Source organism: Capronia coronata, assembly GCF_000585585.1.
Source record: "Capronia coronata CBS 617.96 chromosome Unknown acBCG-supercont1.8, whole genome shotgun sequence".
NCBI classification, from domain to species: Eukaryota; Fungi; Ascomycota; class Eurotiomycetes; order Chaetothyriales; family Herpotrichiellaceae; genus Capronia; species Capronia coronata.
The window spans coordinates 491,145-508,944 of record NW_006912900.1 but is presented as its reverse complement, the minus strand read 5'-3'; the positions used below and the strand labels follow the sequence as shown (position 1 = coordinate 508,944).

At 51.9% G+C, this 17,800-nt stretch overlaps 5 protein-coding genes across 5 annotated transcripts; 3 read left to right on the top strand and 2 right to left on the bottom strand.

Annotated features, from left to right (window-relative positions):
- Positions 1-461: 461 nt before the first annotated feature.
- A1O1_08432 (uncharacterized protein) lies at positions 462-4,763 on the top strand (the record flags this gene model as incomplete). The annotated part of the gene is made up of 1 exon (XM_007729294.1): positions 462-4,763. One exon carries the CDS (start codon positions 462-464, stop codon positions 4,761-4,763), a length of 4,302 nt encoding a protein of 1,433 aa, XP_007727484.1.
- A 646-nt stretch (positions 4,764-5,409) lies between these two features.
- On the top strand, positions 5,410-8,140 carry A1O1_08431 (uncharacterized protein; the record flags this gene model as incomplete). Its single annotated transcript, XM_007729293.1, has 2 exons — positions 5,410-6,958; positions 7,038-8,140. 2 exons carry the CDS (start codon positions 5,410-5,412, stop codon positions 8,138-8,140), a joined length of 2,652 nt encoding a protein of 883 aa, XP_007727483.1.
- A 1,214-nt stretch (positions 8,141-9,354) lies between these two features.
- A1O1_08430 (uncharacterized protein) lies at positions 9,355-10,436 on the top strand (the record flags this gene model as incomplete). The annotated part of the gene is made up of 3 exons (XM_007729292.1): positions 9,355-9,450; positions 9,545-9,835; positions 10,281-10,436. The coding sequence occupies 3 exons, from the start codon at positions 9,355-9,357 to the stop codon at positions 10,434-10,436; spliced, it is 543 nt and encodes a 180-aa protein (XP_007727482.1).
- A 1,326-nt stretch (positions 10,437-11,762) lies between these two features.
- A1O1_08429 (uncharacterized protein) lies at positions 11,763-14,735 on the bottom strand (the record flags this gene model as incomplete). The annotated part of the gene is made up of 1 exon (XM_007729291.1): positions 11,763-14,735. One exon carries the CDS (start codon positions 14,733-14,735, stop codon positions 11,763-11,765), a length of 2,973 nt encoding a protein of 990 aa, XP_007727481.1.
- Positions 14,736-16,617: 1,882 nt separating this feature from the next.
- A1O1_08428 (uncharacterized protein) lies at positions 16,618-17,554 on the bottom strand (the record flags this gene model as incomplete). The annotated part of the gene is made up of 3 exons (XM_007729290.1): positions 16,618-16,992; positions 17,195-17,351; positions 17,403-17,554. 3 exons carry the CDS (start codon positions 17,552-17,554, stop codon positions 16,618-16,620), a joined length of 684 nt encoding a protein of 227 aa, XP_007727480.1.
- Positions 17,555-17,800: the final 246 nt, after the last annotated feature.

Sequence of the window (17,800 nt, the reverse complement as noted above, 5' to 3'; positions counted from 1 at the left end):
CGTCTGTACTATCGCTCAAAACTAGACCTCGCATTCCACCGCTGGCACAGCCTGATATCTATCAACGTCGAAAATTTTCAATTCGTCCAGCCGATGTAAGCGCCTCCATCATCTCGTCTTACTACCGTTCTTCCTGCAATCTCAGCCTAAGGTAGGTCAACTCCAACTGCCTATGCCCGCTCTTGAGTGTGGCCCTGCTCCAGATGCGAAGGAGGGCGGACTTTCCTAGAAGCGCACATTTTTTCGTGGACTTCCCCTGAGTTCCAGACTTGTGTGATTTGGACCCTCATTCCTTCACTTGGAACATTTATACCACTGTTGCTTGTCCTCCGGCTTTTCCTCTTCCTTTGCCTGGATGCTGTCTCTGTACCTGGGATCGGCCTATCTATTGCTTCCTTGATGGACTCTCCGACATGTTCCAAGTGCTGACTGGGAGTCGTCCAGAAACGAGCCTGTATCGTATGTCGACTGGAAATGATCCGTTTCAACAAAGGCCATCGAACACCAATCCTGACAGAGAAGGCCGGAGACTGTCGCTCTGGCACATGCCTGTGTTGGGTCAGAACTCTCGCAACATAGAGAATGCTTCTCCTGTGGATCGCAACGCCGAGCAACCGTCCCATACTGATGAACCGCTGGATCTGAGAGACGTCCTAGAAGAGGGGCGCTTACTTGGTGACACGCCTGAAGAGGCACGTTCCTGGCTTATCGGTTTGGGGAACCTCAAGTCTGGGACGGATGTTTCGCTCAGGTTGCTTGATCTCCACAAAGATAATCAGGGTCAGCCGGGCCCTGTCTCTCTCCTGTCATTACTCAGTCAGTGGATTTCCGTCTGGGGGAAGAAAGCGGAGAAGGCAAGGAAGGAGCACAGAAACTCAAGGTCCGCTCCTCCGGTTAGGGACCAACAGAATCTGCACTGGCTTCTCCAATATGTCTGCGACTATCTCGAACTAGGCCATGTCGGCTTTGATCCACTCGAACTGTCCCGGACAGTGGATTGCGTGACGGCCCTTTGTCTCAGTGCTAGCCGGGAGGAAGACATCAACGCTGGCATCAACGTACTCTATTCTGTCCTTTTGCACTTTGAGTATCCGAAGGAAAGGCTGGAAGAGACGTTGGTGGTACTATGCGCCTCTGCAGCAAATCTAAAGAGACCGCCGGACCACCTTCTCGACTGTGCGAGATTTCTTGCTGCCGGATACCTTCATGAAGAAGTTATCGCGACGCTGTATTCTTTCATACAGGTGCCCACCATGGACAACGGAGCCAAAAATTTATCACATGCTCGAGGCGCCATCCATTTATTGAAGGCCTTGGTGGATGAGCGACGTGACGACGGAGGCTTGGTCATGGACTTGGAAGACTTTCTCAAGCAGCTTCATTCCGCTGCCCAACATGGGGTATTTCGACTCTGCCACGACATCCTCAGCCTTCTCCATACTCTGCTTTCCAGTGCGCAACGGAGCCACGAGATTCCTGACCTTGATTTCAATGTCGTTGTCAGCATTATCCGCCTTTGTTTGGATATGACTCCTCCAAATCAGCCGGGAACGAATGCTGCCAGAACAACTCTGTCACCCACCTCAAGCCAAGACGAGGAACTTCAACGCCACTACGAGAAACGTTTTCAAGATAGAGAGGTATTGGTCACGAAGTTGGGTCAAGACCTCTGCCTTGAATGGGATCAGCTTCCTGCATCCAGCCGGAATGTGATCCATGAATTCTTCTTGGATTTCCCTCAATATGCCGAAGCAGCCCAATTATCACTCAGTCTGGATTATGCGAAGGACAGGTGTCTTGCGTCGAATGGATCTGGCTTGAGGGACCAGTACTGTGACAAAATCTACGGACGGATAGTGCAATCCTCTTCGATATCTGCGACGTGCCGCAGCGAGGCCATTGGTTTACTCGTTCAACTCAGCAACCCGACTCATGTCCCCTCATTGAGTACCGACGAAGGGTGTGGAGATATCTGCCTATTGATGCTTCAGAGACTTCTGGACCAAACAGATGTTGAGCAAGATGCACAGGTATTGGAAGTTTTGCTGAAGTCCGTGGAATCTCTCCTCTTTCGTCATCGAGAGGCAGAGCAAGAAGAAGGATTGACCTTGCGCACGATTGAAAGGATCAACAGCCTAGTTCTATCAGGTTCAGCTGGAGGCTGTTTTACGGACGAACTAGCGGTTTCAGCAACCAAAGTCCTCGTAACCATATTCAGTCACAGCATCCACATCTCGACCAGATCAGCCCTTAGGGCATATGAGGTACTACTCGACGTCGCAAGTCCCAGGTGCAAAGCTCGACCAGCTAGGTTGGTCTCGAAACGACTTCTATTCCGCCTCCGCGCCGACGATGCTGGCTCCATCTACATTGCAAAAGCCAGTGAAAGCCAGAATATTGCAAGTGCCCTTCTACGGACTCGAGACTCGGCTGAAGTTTTCAACTATGACTTGCCCTCTTCACAGCGTCAGTCAGCCAGCAGCATGAGTCTGTCGACAAAGTCAGATGTCGGTGATCCACTATGGATGTATCCAGACACAGAGGATGTCACTTTTCCCTTCGCCGGCCGTACCTCTACTATCCTAAATGTCGACATGTCCACCCACCCAGGCACGCACGCGGAACTTGACATGGACATTTGGCTCATGAGCATCATCAGATGCCTCCAAATCGACTGCGATTGGGAAACTTACAGTTACACCGTGGTGCATGCGGCTGCACAGTTGAGCAACATTGCTCTGTTTTCCAACTCGATGGAAGCTGTCGTCAAGCTGCGCCAAGTTCTCTGTGATCAGGTTGTGAGCAATACATTTCGTGAAGCCCCTCCCCAGACTGGGCTGAAGCGTTCGGATGTTGCTATATGCTTGTTCAACTTCCTCATTGCCTTTATCCCTTATGCCACCATCAAAACTGAGGCGGTTCAGAAAGGTTTTGGAGACGACCTTGTCAGGGCCTTTCTTGCTGGAATCGGTGGAGCATGGGAAGGGACATCCCGTTCATGTATCCATGCATTGTCCGTCTGCAGTCTAGAGATACCAGCATCGGTGGCGACTCTATACCCTACCATTATCGACAAGATGTCCAAAAACATGACTCAGGCTCATCTCACGGCTCACATTTTGGAGTTTTTGATTCAGGTTTCGCTATTGCCCGAAATGCATTCCAACTTCAACCTGGATGAGATTCAGATGATATTTGGGATGTGCATACAATTTCTCGAAAAGACAAGGGACCAACAGCATGCTTCTCTCATCTCCCCACCAGGGAGAATCCATCCGACCTCGCGCCACAGTGGAATGAACTTCCGCCGCCCGCCGTACCGAGCATCGATGCTGACGGATATTGGGCTGCCTCAGTACTCGGCTTGCTTGGCTTATCATAACATGATTTTTTGGTTTCTTTCGCTTCGCCTCGAGATTCGAGCCAAATATGTCCCGTGGATCGTACCGAGACTGATCTGGAAGAATGCGCGTGGAGAAGAGACGATCGATGAGCAAAGTGAGGTGCTAATCGATATGATGCAGAGGTCGGCCTTCTCTGACCTAGGAGAGTCGTCTCCAATCGTCAACTTTGCAGAGCCTGAGGATGGCCCGGTAACGTCGGCTTCATGGATCGTCGGCCTCAGTATCATCACGGCGGAGACAGCGGGCCATACTGGAAAGACTCAGATCATCAAGCGGCAGGCTTCAGGCACCACTTATGCCAGGTATCAACAGGCCACGGCACCATTGCCCAAGCACCATGCACCCAGTCATACACAGATCCGTCACCATGAAGCTACCACGATTGAGATGCTACCGTCACACATTATTCTGCAGATGGTGGCCAGTGCCGCCGCGACCAGTGTAGCAGATCAGCCCTTTATTCTGCCCAAGGAGGACTCTGTCACCCGAGCTCTAGAGGGCATTGACCGAATCCCCACCGTATCGAGCCACAAGATCGGCGTACTCTACATCGGCGAAGGACAGTCGGCTGAGTCTGAATACCTGGCCAATACCAAGGGCTCCCGTGACTTCGAGCGTCTTCTCGAAGGCCTTGGCTATGTTGTGTCGCTGGAACCACCGCTACGCTTCAATCCCCAGGGTTTAGAGTATCCGCGAGATGGCGACAAGACGATAGCGTGGCGGGACCGAGTCAATGAGATTGTCTATCTGGTCCCGACGATGATGCCGACCGACGCGGAGGATGATCCTCAGTGCATCATGAAGAAGGCCCACGTCGGCAACTGTCACGTCAACATCATCTTCAATCGATCAGGGTTAGACTGGGACTTCAACAATCTGAGGTCTCAACTAAACTATGTCAACATTGTGATCAGGCCTGCGGAGCGTGCACGGGCAACACCCGACCCCGATTTCATGCCTGCATTCTATTCCGTTCAGGTCGTGACACGAGATGATATCCCGGATATATCACCGGCAGCAGATCCCAAACTCATTTCAGCCGCCCAGCTCGGCCCATTCGTGCGAGTTCTGGCCTTAAACGCCAACCTTTTCTGTCAGACCTGGAACACCAAGGACAGCGATACCGAGTTCCCCAGTACATGGCGAGCGAGACTTCAACAGGTCAAACGGCTGAAGGAACGGATGATGAACCGGCCAGGTGAAAGGCAGGGCGGGGTCCCCTCAGTCTCTAGCCCTGCTACAGCACCACCCCCAGGTGGGGGCAAGAGGACTCCGGCTCCTCGAGAGGACATTGGTGGCCTTCGGAAGGATGGTGCTCTGGCGGCGCAGTTGGATTTCAGCCCGTGGACTCTGCAATAGGAGTCTTGATATATTGGGAATGTTTGGGACGGACGGGACGCAAAAATGGACAGCAAGCAAGGTGTTGGAGGAAAGGGCAAAAGTACACTGTTTACAGGTATGGCATTCGTCGAGTTTAGCCAAAAGTTGGTCAATTGCATGGACCTTTTCTCTGATCAGAAGATACCAAGGGTATTTTAGCAGTCCTTTGGTCACTGGCATGGCTTGTAAGAGTTGTGTTGACAAAATGATGCGACTAGGCTCAAGCAACGATAGTAATGATGATGATGATCCAGGACACTTATGATCACAGTATCAGGATATAATATAAACCTACCTAAATACCTCAGTAAGTATAAAGTATTGCCCCTCGTGAATATGATTACTCCTACTACTAGTACACTGTAGTCGACGTCACACCTGTCACTTGTCAAACAGGCAGCGGGACAGCGGGACAGTGAGTGCAATGTCCATCAACACCATCGACACCAGGCATCAGGAATTCATCTCCACGACACTCGCCACATGATCGCGTCTCTCTTGTCAGTCTAACTCTGAAAGATGGCATTGAGGCCATCTGCTACTACTCCAATACTCTCACGATCATGCTGAGTTCATCCCATTAAAACCATCACCCATCATACATCACACCTCACACGCCGCAACAATGACTTCCCAGCAGGAGTCCTCGTCCAAACCAAACCCTCCCTCTCCCTCCGCATCCTTTTACGACCTCTCCGACGACGAAGAGGGCGGTTATAACACCATTACACACAATTCTGCCACCAGAGGGGTCAAATTACTCTACTCCAAGAGCAAGGTCTATGTCCATCCCACACCGTCCGCCAAAGACAACATCCCAGGTTTTATCGCTTTGGTGCAACAGAAATCCTCCCCATTGTCTGCCGATGACCGACCCGACTCTTCGGGAGACTCGTCTGGGAAGCAAACCAATGCCTCGTCGTACCTGCTCGCATGGGTGCCCGAGTCCTCTCTGACGCAGGACGACCTCAGCACCTATGTCAGAGTGGACTTGAAGGACGGCCAGTCACCGCCCAAACAGAGTTACCTTGTCCCTCCGCTCCCTCTTGCGACCTCCTTTGACGAATCGCCCGTCGGCCCGTACGCTTTCTCCCTACCCTTGTCCAGCATCTACTCCATCCACGTTCGTCCTCCGAGTCTGGGCTGGTGGTACGGCAGCATAGTCATCAACACCCGTGCCGGGTCGAGTTTACCCGCTCTCTTCTTCCACGATTCTGAGTGTGAAAGCACGATCCTACAAAAAAAGAGACGGACTCGGGAGTCTTTCGACCCTTTCGGTGAGACGGGAGATTTGTTCTGGGGCGGGGACGAGGTGATCCGGTGGCTCAAGAGATATGTTACCGTAGAGCGAAGCACCGCGGAGCCGTCCATCTATCTGATCGACCCATCTGAGGAGGATCGTCTCGGGTTTGGGCAAGGCCGAGGTTCGATGGAAGCCCAAGGCAGACAGAAAGCTGCTGGTTCCGATTCGAAGAAACCCAAACAAAAACCCCCAGCGGGACCGGGTATGGATCCGCTCACCAAGGCTCTGAAGGAGACGAGGTGGAAGATCCTCGAGCAGTTGTCCAAAGTCACCACCTTTACGCGGCGGACTGCCGAGGACCTTGTTAACAACAAGAACATCCCTCCTCAAGTCCGGCGCCTCATCCAAAACCCCGAAATCCAGACCCTCCAGGATGAGTTCGACAGTGCCAAACTATACCTGGCGAGATGGGCCATGACTATAGCCGAGCAGAGTGAACGAGAGAAGAGGCAGCGGATGTGGACGGCTAGAGACGTGTTGGAGTCGGAGGAGACAAGCGTGGGCGACTTTGAGATTCTCGACATGGAGTCTGGGAAGATGACGCTGAGCGACAGCAGGAGGAGGCCGGTGGACTTGAAAGAATGGGAGTCTTTCTTCGACTCCTCGGGTAAATTGCAGGTGACCGTGGATGAGGTCAAGGAGCGAATATTCCACGGCGGCCTTGATCCGGAAGATGGAGTGAGGAAGGAAGCCTGGCCGTTCTTGTTGGGCGTGTATGACTGGGACAGCACCGAGGAAGAACGACTCGCCTACATGAACAGCAAGAGAGATGAATATATTCAGCTAAAAGGAGCATGGTGGGACAGGATGGTCGAAGGAGAGTCGACGCCGGAACAAGAGGAGTGGTGGAAAGAACAGAAGAACCGAATCGGTAAGTCTTCCCCGGAACAAGATTCCCTCATTGTGTTCCCAACTCACAAACATGGCTGACCTGGCGATTCGACATGTAGAAAAAGACGTGCATCGGACGGATCGACACATTCCTTTGTTTGCTGGCGAAGACATCCCTCACCCGGATCCGACCTCGCCATTCTTCAACCCGGATGGTCCTGGCACGAATGTACACCTGGAGCAGTTGAAAGACATGCTCCTGACATATCTGGAATACGACACGCCTCCCTCCTCCAGCAATGCATCTCATTATCAAACTCGCAACCCCCATCCTCTCAATCTAGGCTATGTCCAGGGCATGTCCGACCTCCTCTCTCCTCTCTACGCCGTCTTCCAAGACGACGCGGTTGCCTTTTGGGCATTTGTGGAGTTCATGCGGCGCATGTCCCGCAACTTCGTGCGCTCACAGGTGGGCATGCGGGCTCAACTCAGCACCCTGGATCAGTTGGTGCAAATCCTTGACCCGAAGCTCTATCTCCACCTGCAAGCCGCCGACTCGACGAACTTTTTCTTCTTCTTCCGTATGCTATTGGTCTGGTATAAGCGCGAGTTCGAGTGGAGCGACACCCTGAGGTTATGGGAAGCTCTGTGGACCGACTACTACAGCTCTCAATTTCACCTGTTCATTGCCGTCGCGATTCTCGAGAAGCATCGCGACGTGATTATGGACCATCTTCGCCACTTCGATGAGATCTTGAAGTACATCAATGAATTGTCTGGCACGATTGAACTACAGGAGATTCTCGTCCGAGCAGAACGGCTGTTCAAACGATTCGAGAAGACCGTGGAAGCGGTGGACCGGAAGAACAGCTTTCCCGCTCCGAGCGGGGGGGACGTGAGACAGAGAAAACCGGTTGACGGTGCTGAGGGCAAGAGTCAGGATTCTCCGACATCCGCCGCGGCCACAGGTACAGACACAGTACCATCGACAGCCGCAGGTGCGTCGGCTTCTCAACGGCAAGCTCTCCCTGCCCGGCCCCGTCAAGCACAAGGCAAACAAGGGCCGAAAGGAAAAGCCAAGGAAGTGGAGAAGGAAAAGGAAAAGGAAAAGGAACAAGTCATCACACCCGAAGTCCGGCTGTTGCTGAGTCGCAAAATCATCACCGTGGATGGCGAGGAAGATGATGCTTCGAAGCCTAGGGCAAGTGGGTTGAAGGATTGAAGCCAAATGATGACATGTTGAGATGAGATGGGATGAGATGATCGGAGCGGTGGTGCTTATGTTTATGGGTGATCTGGGAATTGGGATTGGCGTTGATTGACGGCAGTTTGGGGCTATCGTACGACCATGGACTGGAGGTTGAGGGGGTCGATGAGGCAAGGAAGGTCTGGATTGAACATGTTAGGTCGTGCTAGGAGAAGGGTTTTGTCGCCGTATATCTCACAGCAGTCCATGGCGTGGGTGACTGGTATCAATACGAAGGGACTAGAAATCGCTAGGTTGCTTCGTGTATACAAGATTAACATCGCCGGACGAACAATGAATGGATGAATGAATGAATGGAGTCCACGGAAATGACCGATCAATCAAAGACAGACCGACAGCTGTCAAGTTGAGAAATCCGGGGTATTTACTATCTACTCCAAACGGGTATCTCTCGACTCTCTACTCTCGACTCTCTACTCTCGACTCTCTACTATCTCTCAAACAGACCAGACTGCGCAACGGCTCTCTCTCGCGCTCTCTCTCGTATACATCTTTATCTCTGTCTCCTCCTCTGAAAGGTAGGTATCTACCTACTAATCGATACCCTGCTCATCTACATAGGACGAACTAGGACTAGGACTTGCTCCTGGTGAACCGACTCCAGACTCCCCTTCTTCTTCGCCGTGGTCAATCCCTGTATGCCGTCACACCGCCTCACAGCCGCCCGTCTCTCGGTACTCGTCCTTGATCTCCTATCTTCTGTCAGCCGCAGCCGCAGCCTCTCCTCCTCGATCAATCTATCCCTTTTATCTTCCATTCAATCAAGCTGAAATTGGGATTGAAGTCGAGATCAATTCCGTCATAAGTCGTGTGAATGAAACGACGCATAAGAGAGGAATCATACAAAGAAGAAGTGAAGCATACATACACAACATAAGACAGGAATCATACAAAGAAGAAGTGAAACATACATAACCACAGACAAGCCAGCCGTGAACACTTGAACATCATGCATCATTCTCAGTCGGGTCGGTGAACAAGCCGGCACCTTGAGCGACCTGCTACTGTTACTGTTACACTCGAGCAACGTGGACAAATATTCGAAGAGCCACCCTGGCACTGGCAGTGTATGAAGCGACTTCAGAGTTCAACGATCCAGGAACATCACATCCATCTCTCAGCCGTGTCTATTCCACGTCCACTTCCACGTCCGCTTCCACACAACCACAATGCCTATACACTTACTCAACACAACTCTTCAAGCCGCCGCGCTGAGCGGCATGTCGAATGTCATGGCCCAATACATCAAAGCATATCGAGAAGAGGTTTGTCTCATGTTTTGTTTTCGTCATATTTGGCTTTCGACAGTACGATGTATCCAACAAGATCATTAATTGACCATTCCTTCTGCTTCTCTAGAAACCATTCGCCCTCAACGTCCGCTCTCTTCTCCAATTCGTCCTGTTCAGTCTCATCTCCTGTCCGCCGAATATCCTGTGGCAGGAGTTCCTCGAGACCCAATTCCCGGGATATACTGTCGTCTCTACCAGTCATGGTGACGGCGAGAGGACGCTCAACAAGGCCAACACGGCGCGCAAGTTTCTGTTTGACCAGACGCTCGGGGCGTTTGTGAATACCGTGGCCTTTGTGGCTGCTATGGCTGCGTTCAAGGGTAAGAATTGGAAAGGGGTGCAGAGAGATGTTGAAAGGGTATGTTTGATTCGTTTTCCACACTCTTAAGACTTGATGTTTTCGCACACTCCTCGTACTTGATGATTCCATACACTCATGGTACTTGGTTCCACATACTCCTCATACTTGATGTTTTCACACACACTCCTGGTACTTTGTCTCTTGTTTCTTGTTCATGTGTCATGTTCCAATCTACGCCTCATTACCTTCCTCTTCGATCCTTGTTTTGCGAGTCTACACTCCTGGAAGCAATAGCAATATGCCTCTTATGTTCTGCCTGTTCTCACTGGTATCGTATCTGCATACATGATTGGAAGGGGTTGGTTTAGTATGGTTTGATATGGCTCTACCCTACAATCCGGCCGCCGATCATCCACTGGAAGCTCTATATGTGTGCGGGTGCGAATTCCCCAAGACTGGAGTATAACATTCACATCCTGACTGACCTTTCTTCCTCTTCTAGGACGTAGTACCTCTCATGATCAACAGCTGGAAACTGTGGCCTGCGGTCGCACTGATTAACTTCACCCTCGTCCCTGTCGATAGGCGGGTCATTGTGGCGAGTGTCGTCGGTCTGTTCTGGGGGATCTATCTCAGTCTATTTGCGGCGCTGGATTAGAGACAAGGTCATGTTGAAAGGAGACAAGGGCAAACAAAACAAAACAAAACATGGCATGCTATGATGGGGAGCGGGGACGTCTCCATCTCAAGGGGTTAGTGCCAGGGCTGTCAGTGAAGAGCACATATTCATATTCAGACAACAGGGCCCATACTTTTGGTGGCACGGAAACCATCGGATGGGAAATGGTCAGAATACGAGACTACCAAGCTATTCCTTCTCTCATTCTGCAACAGTGCCCTTTTCGTTTCGAACATTGCAGACCTGTGCAGCCATGGCTATCCACAACTCTTTGTTCTTCGGGAGGCAGCGTCATATCGTCGCATCTCGTTGTAGCTGTAGGTAATCTGATGTCCCGGGTTTCGGGATCTATCATACAGGAAGACAGACCGAAATATGAGATGGAATTCCCGACGGAGGGGGAAAGAAGAGGTCAACGACGTGAAGTGCCTGCCATGTATCTCGTAAATATCTCAATGCTAGTAGTAGGGTATTCCTGGTTCCTGATTCCTGGTTTCGTATCCATATCCATATCCATACCCAATATCCAATATGCGTCAATAAATGGATGTGATGGTTATTCCTTCTCACACCTCCAAATGCAGAATCCGAAATCCGATCAGGTTCGAGGATTCGGTGGATGGTAGGTAGGTATATCGTATATATGTATATGTGTTGCTCGGCGGGTTTCTCTGTTAGCTATGCTATACTAAACCTATATACAGGGGAGAGATGTGGATGGATGGATGGATGAATGTCAGTGTGAGTCGCTGTCATAGATATGGTGTCATGGTCCGTGAAGGGTATGTATGCATGTCTGTCTGTATGTCTGTATGTATGCATGTACATTTGCAGGTCATTGGATCGTCGGGTCATTAGGTCGTCGGTCGTTGGGTCGTCGGTCGTCGCAGTTCAACAATGATTGATTGAGTCGTAGATGGGTCGGATCGATTGCACTGCCGCCGATGCTGAGGTTTTGTTTCTTTCCGCTTTCACTTTCCAGCTGGCTTTGCTTTGCTTTCGTCCCATCAATTGTACCCATTCGCCAGACTTCAGGTTCGTATGTATGCGTGCCTCAGCCTGGAGCAGAATTCGTGCGCTGCGCGCCCAAGAACGGAACCGGAGCCCAGAATAGGTCACACAAACACACTTCTGACGCTGAGACGCAGTTTCCAATAAACACAAAACACAAAGATTGCGCCGCTGCAAATGCTCAAGGGCATCATGGTCCCTTTCCTTCGTCAGGTCGTGGTTCGTGGCTCGTGGTTTGTTGCTGGTGACGGTGACAATTGGATGTCTTCACATTCCTGTCCGAGTATCCTCGACTCATGCGTACCTGGCCATACGACTGGCGCTGCTCTTCTCTTTCTTGTGCCTGTTTTTCTCCCGAACATGTTCGACTTGCTCTCCAGAAGCCTTGGCTCCTGCGCCGCTCCCCACGGCCAGACCTAAACCGAGCAGATTCTTGCTCAAGCCATCTTTGACCCCAGGATCCGATGTCCCGTTCACCGCGCGCATGCTCCTCTTTCGTTCGACCTTGGCCTGATACTCGTCTATCCCCAGCACAGAGAGAGAGGTCTTCCGTTTCAGCATGGTATCCATGCCGAGCACTTTCCATGTCCTAGTCGACCGGCTTGGTCCGCGACGCATCGGTGTCCGAGCTCGGGTGGCTGACATGGGCGAAGCGGCCAGAGGGGAGATTGTATCTTGCCATTCACTCCCGTCAGCTGCGGATACAGGACTGATGGAAACCTCCGTGATGGCGCCAGCGGACCGGCTACGCGAATGGACGATAGTGCCGGTCCGTTTGCACTGGCCGTCGCAAAAAGAGGAGAGATGCTGCTGTTTGAGCTTGCTCGGCGGTCCAGGCATCTCAACAGATGTAGGTAGTTCGACCGGCGCCGAAAACTGCTGTCTGGAGTCCTTCGAGTCAACTGCCAACAACTCGACGGCCTTTTGCAAGTCAAGTCCAGACCCAGTGTCACACATAGCAAGCGCCTTCCTGGCTCTCGACTCCTGGAACCCCATTTCTTGGACCAGGAATGTCATGGCTTTGTCAACGGGATCTATCACTCCACTGCTCTTCACTGCTGGTCGTTCAGGAGCGGGGAAAGGTACTCGCGGAGTCGGTCTGGCGTAGTCCATCGGAAAGAGCGTTGCCCCCAGTTTCGTGCTCGCTGTCGAGGTCATATTCAAGGCATAGAACAACGTCGGATCTGCCGTGGGTGAGGCAGGGAAGATGCCCGAAGTGTGGCCTTCAAGATGATCTGGATCGCAGTCGGGCCGTATCTCAAGTCTGGAGTTCCCAGCTTCGTCAACAGACGCCGGGCGTCGTTTAGTGTTAGACGTGTCGATTCTGAGAGGTTGTGTTTTGGAGGTGGCTGGTCTACTGGACGGGGGAAAAGGCAGCTGTCGCTCTTCGACCGATCTGGTAGGGCGGTGAATAGGGGCTCGAGAAACCGAAAATCGAGTCGTCTTTAGCGTAGCCTCTTCAAGCACTCTCTCCTGGTATACTTGTGTCATGGCGGCTACTAGGAACGAGCACCGGCTTTTGCCTGTTGGGGGTGCAGCCCACGTCGTCAGGCCCAGCGTCCTCGCTCGTTCAAACGAACACGAAGACACTGAAAGGACGGTTTGCGGTCCGAGAGCCAGCAGATAGGAAATCCACTCGGCAAGATGTTGACTCTCCGAGACGGTGCCCTCTGGATGCCAATTATCAAACACTCCAAACTGCTTAGCCTCTTCTTCCCTGCCGTGGAAGCCAGAGACAATGACCTGTAAGCTTTGCCACAATTCCTTCATGTTCTCGAGCTCTGGGATGCTAAGGCCTGGTCCGTTGCCGATGGAAAACCCTGCGCCTAGTCGCTTATTGTTCGGTGCTCTGCCGCCATTGAGCCAGTCGGTTTCTGTGCTGGAAGCTCCAGATTGTCCCACGGTGTTTCCGAAAAGGGTGGAAAAGGTACATATGCGCCACAACGCATGGTCAACCTCTGCCTGGCGTTCTGTATCTTCTCCAAGAAGGCCAGCAAGCGTACTTGGTTTACAGCTGGACCTGCAATGAGCTGCAATGTGAGCTTTGAGAGCGGTAAGGCGTGCACAGTCGCGTCGGAAGTCTTTCAAGACAAAGTCCTTCGACCCTTGTAGAGCGAGCATGCTTCGCCGGAATTCCCAGGCAGGCCTGGACGTCTTGAACAGTAGGTGACTGACAAGGTTCGATTGGTTGCGTTGGAACGTCCTCAAGAAGCCTTTGCTGACCATAGCAGTTGCTAGCAAGTCCTCGATACTCTGCAGATTGCACATGACCCTGTAAATTACTCGTTCCGCAGTTGCTGCAGTGATCGGCCTATAGAGCTGCTTTGATCGGGACTTTGCCAGACGCGTGGAACCTTCTACTTTCGAGGCAAGCAGTGACAAATCTGCACTTTTTCGCCTGGCATGATCGTCCTTGAATGTCATGCTCTGCTGATAAGCAGTCTCCGAGGCTGACTGATGCCTTCGGTGGCTGGTCGAGGGTGCATTTCCTAATCCCACAGCCGGCACTGGGTTGGTTGACGACGATAGAAGGTCTGATATGACCGCAACTTGAAATACCTGGTCTGATGTTGCGATTCCATCTGATCGGGAGGGTGCTCGATGAGTGATATTCGGCTCGGACTGAGTCTGAGGCGGTATAATAGGCTCCGATGGAAGCTCTGCGGCGGTTTGACGAGAGGGCAGAGTAGGTGCCGACGTTGAAGCCTTCTGGCCTCCAGATGGACCCGGTGGAAGCGGCTTGTCGAGGTTTGGCGGCGTCGAAGAGACAATGAGTGATGAAGAATTGGTTGTGGTACGGGAGCCATGAGCTCGGGGATAAGATCCATCAATGCCGGCAAGCACTGGCCGTGCAGGGCCTTGGTCAGTTACAGATTTCGAAATGGCGAACGGAGGCTCCTGGGTGTAGCTGGAGCTGGATGAATGCCTGGTGACAATCGGGGAGTAATCACTTTCTCTCTGGCTTGGTTGCGAGTAGGAAGACGACGTTCTCGAATCAGTCCTGTTGATGTTGACATTGGCTTGACCCAGACCTTTCCCGGAAGCCTTCTCGGATTCCAGCTGTGGTTGAGCATCGGAGCAGTCCTCTAGAGACTCCTGGCCCTTGAATTGATCGAAGAGATCCTCAAAAGAACGAGTGTCGACAAGAGAAATATCAGGCAGGCGGTGCTCAAGGCTTTCGAAAGAGCTGCCAACTTGGTTGTCCTGATTTTGCCGTCTGAAGAGGAAGGAAGAGCGGTCCTTACTCAGTCGCAGAATCGAAGTCATGGTCAAGTCAAATATGGAGTCCCTCAAAGCAATGGGCTTCAGAATGCCTCTCCAATCAGGATGTGTGGATTTCTTGTTGTATCGGTTGTCAACGAGGACTCAACCCTCGAATGCATTGCAGAGTGATATTTCTGAAGAAGAAGGCAACGATCAGGGTTGAGATCAGGTCCGAGGCCATCTGGCAAGTCGAGAGTATGATGGAGCTGCATCCGACTTCGAAACAGACGGTGCCATGTCACTTGGTCGGTGGTTGGGGCCACCTTCAAACAAACCTGGGATTGTAGCCAAGTTGGCCCAGTTAGGCTGGTCTGTAGCCAGGCTGTGACTGAAAGAGCTTAGTAGACAGTCTGGGGTTTGATGTTGTGGCGCCAGCTAAAGATATCATGCCAATGGGGGCGAAGTCAAGGCGCAGGCTTCCTGTTACTACTGACCACTGGCAGTCTGCGTGCCATAGGCCCGAACATCATACGATTGGGGCGGAGAGACCTCAACTGTCCGCAACACCGGAGCGGCCCTGAGCATTCCGGAGCATTCTTGGTCAGGCCAGCTGCTGAGCCTTACACGTTGTAGGATGGGCCCCAAACAAGGCTTCTGAATCTTTCGGGCCGGTGGTGGCAATGATCTTGACTTCTCCAAGCCGAAAGTGACCAAGTGAAACCGACATTCCTCGAAGATGGTGTGTCTTGCGTCGGTAATTGTGTATGATGGCATGTCTCACATACGCTGGCCGTATGGGTTCTCCACACCAGGACACTGGAGTCAACGACCGAGATCATCATGACGAGACGGCCGATGATTCGTATTGATTCAGCTGGATAACCATTGACGGAGAGGTTATGTTTTGCTAGACCACAGGCCTCCTGGGTCCTGCAGAACTCGTGATCACTTTTCCATACATCTTTCAAGGTATCCACGTATCTGAAACCCGCCTTCTTCTCGTCACATTTCATTCGCAGCGAGCTGGGGATTTTCAGGGACATTGTCGTCGTACAGTGGGTTCGTTGTCCCGTTTGTCCCGTACGTTCGTCATTCAGGGTCACCGTGACAGATTGACAGGTTGGGTACTTCGTGGGGATCGTGGCGCCAAAAGACAAGGGAGTTTCCGTGGGGTCAAAAAGGCAGATTCCACTTCGAGCTCGTGATACACAGTCTAGCGTTTTCAAGCGAACATCCTGAATGCTTTGGCAACAGCAGTGTGGTGTGTTGGTTGGAGGAATACGCGGCTCGATTCAGATCAGATACAAGGGTGGGAGTCAAGATAAGCGACAATGATCGATCATCATAGTTAGGGATTCATCCATCAAGATGTTAAAATCGTGACTGCTATTCCCTAGTATGCGCTGCACTCTTGGGCGTGTTTGGTCCGCCCCGAATGTCCACGCTTATTGACAATTGACAGAGCCTGCAATGCGAGAGCACGCTGTCCTGTTGCTGCTTGACACCCTCTCCATCAAGGCCACTCCATCAGGCTTTCTGCCCGAGGATCTTGAACACCGTCTCCATGAACCCCTCAAGACCACTCTCACCAATTAGCTGATCCCATCCCAGGGGGCCGACTGGACTTCCATTGCATGTCGCACGAGCAAAGCATTGCATGCCCCATAACATGATGGGACGCTGTCTGGACAGAACTTCTGGACCCTCGACGGGACGCAGGCCTTCTTTCAGGTGGCGACTAGATCTGTCCTAATCCAGCGGAGCAGAGAGGTATGCCGGCCGCCCATCTCAGCTGATATCAGTTCCGATTGGCTTCTCAGCCCAATCTCAGGCCCAAGGGCCACAGCTGGTCTCTTGAGAGTGGCATTCGTCCACAGCGAGTGAACTCAGCACAAAAGTCAGGTTTGAAACCATGACCCCCTATTGGGATCTCTGATTTTGTGCTTCAAGGTCTCTTCTTCCTTTTGGCCATGAGTTTCTTATAGTGCGTCTTCTTACCACTAGTCTTTGCTTCTTGGATCTCACTGTACTTCCTCTTGAACCGGCCGTTCTCTTGCTCAGCAGCCATGGCTTCCTCGACGAAGTTCTTATGACGATCCTTCTTGTTGATTCGCGAGCTGAAGAACTCGGTGGGACCTTCAATGACAGTTCCAGTTTGCGAGAAGGTTGGAACCTTCCCTTTCCGGTTGTTCTTCTTGTAATGTCGGTGAGGGTCGAGAACCGATCGCATTTGGATGAGTTGAAGGTCGCGTTTCAACTGAGGAGTAAGATTGGTCTTGGGCAAATCAAACCATTCGGGGCCGGCAGAGAGTTGGTCATTCTGATTTGGTCAGTCATGGTCCACACGATTTCTTTGTGCAAACATGAGTGTGTTGAGCAAAGATCAGAGTAACTATGAATATGAACTCTCATGGATGCAGGGCAGGCCAAAATGGACTGCTGATCTGCGTCAAGAATGAAAATGGGATAATTTTCCTCATATCAAAGGGAGCCCGGGTGAAAGACAGCAGAAGGAGACATACAATTTTCTTGGTCTTCTCAGCCACTTCGACAGCCCTCAATCCGTCCGCAAGCTTGCGTTGTTCCTTGGGAATCGTCGCTTGAGGTTTAGTCAGGGCGACTCCCTGGCTGTCCTTGATGTAGGTCTGTTGGCCAAGGCCATGCCGTAATTTTGGCAGACTGCGTAGCGAGTTAGTTGAATATCAAGTAGTGATCAAGGGGTTTGCATACGGCTTCCTCTGCTTAGCCTTGACCTCGGCGGTGACAAGACTGATTTCGTCTGCGCCTGACGCGGTCAAAGAAAGACCTGCTTTCTCGCGCAGACGGGCCTCTGCCTCGACCAAAAGCTGGTCGATCTGCTCATCTGTCAAGATTTCGCTCATAGCGGCTCGCTAGAGGATCATGGCAGGGCAAGTAAAGTGCAAACCAGATACTGCGGGTTCAAGTCCAAGTTGGAGGCAAGAAATTTGACACTCGAGTCCGTTGATAATTCTGAAAGGGCAAGTATGCCGAGCGGTGAAAATCTGGGCACCGAGTAAGAGCCCCGGCGTTCCGCCCTCCCAGCCTCAGGCTGTTGAGCTGGCATGCCAGTGTCTCTCCCCGAGTCTATTCTGTATAACGCCCTTACG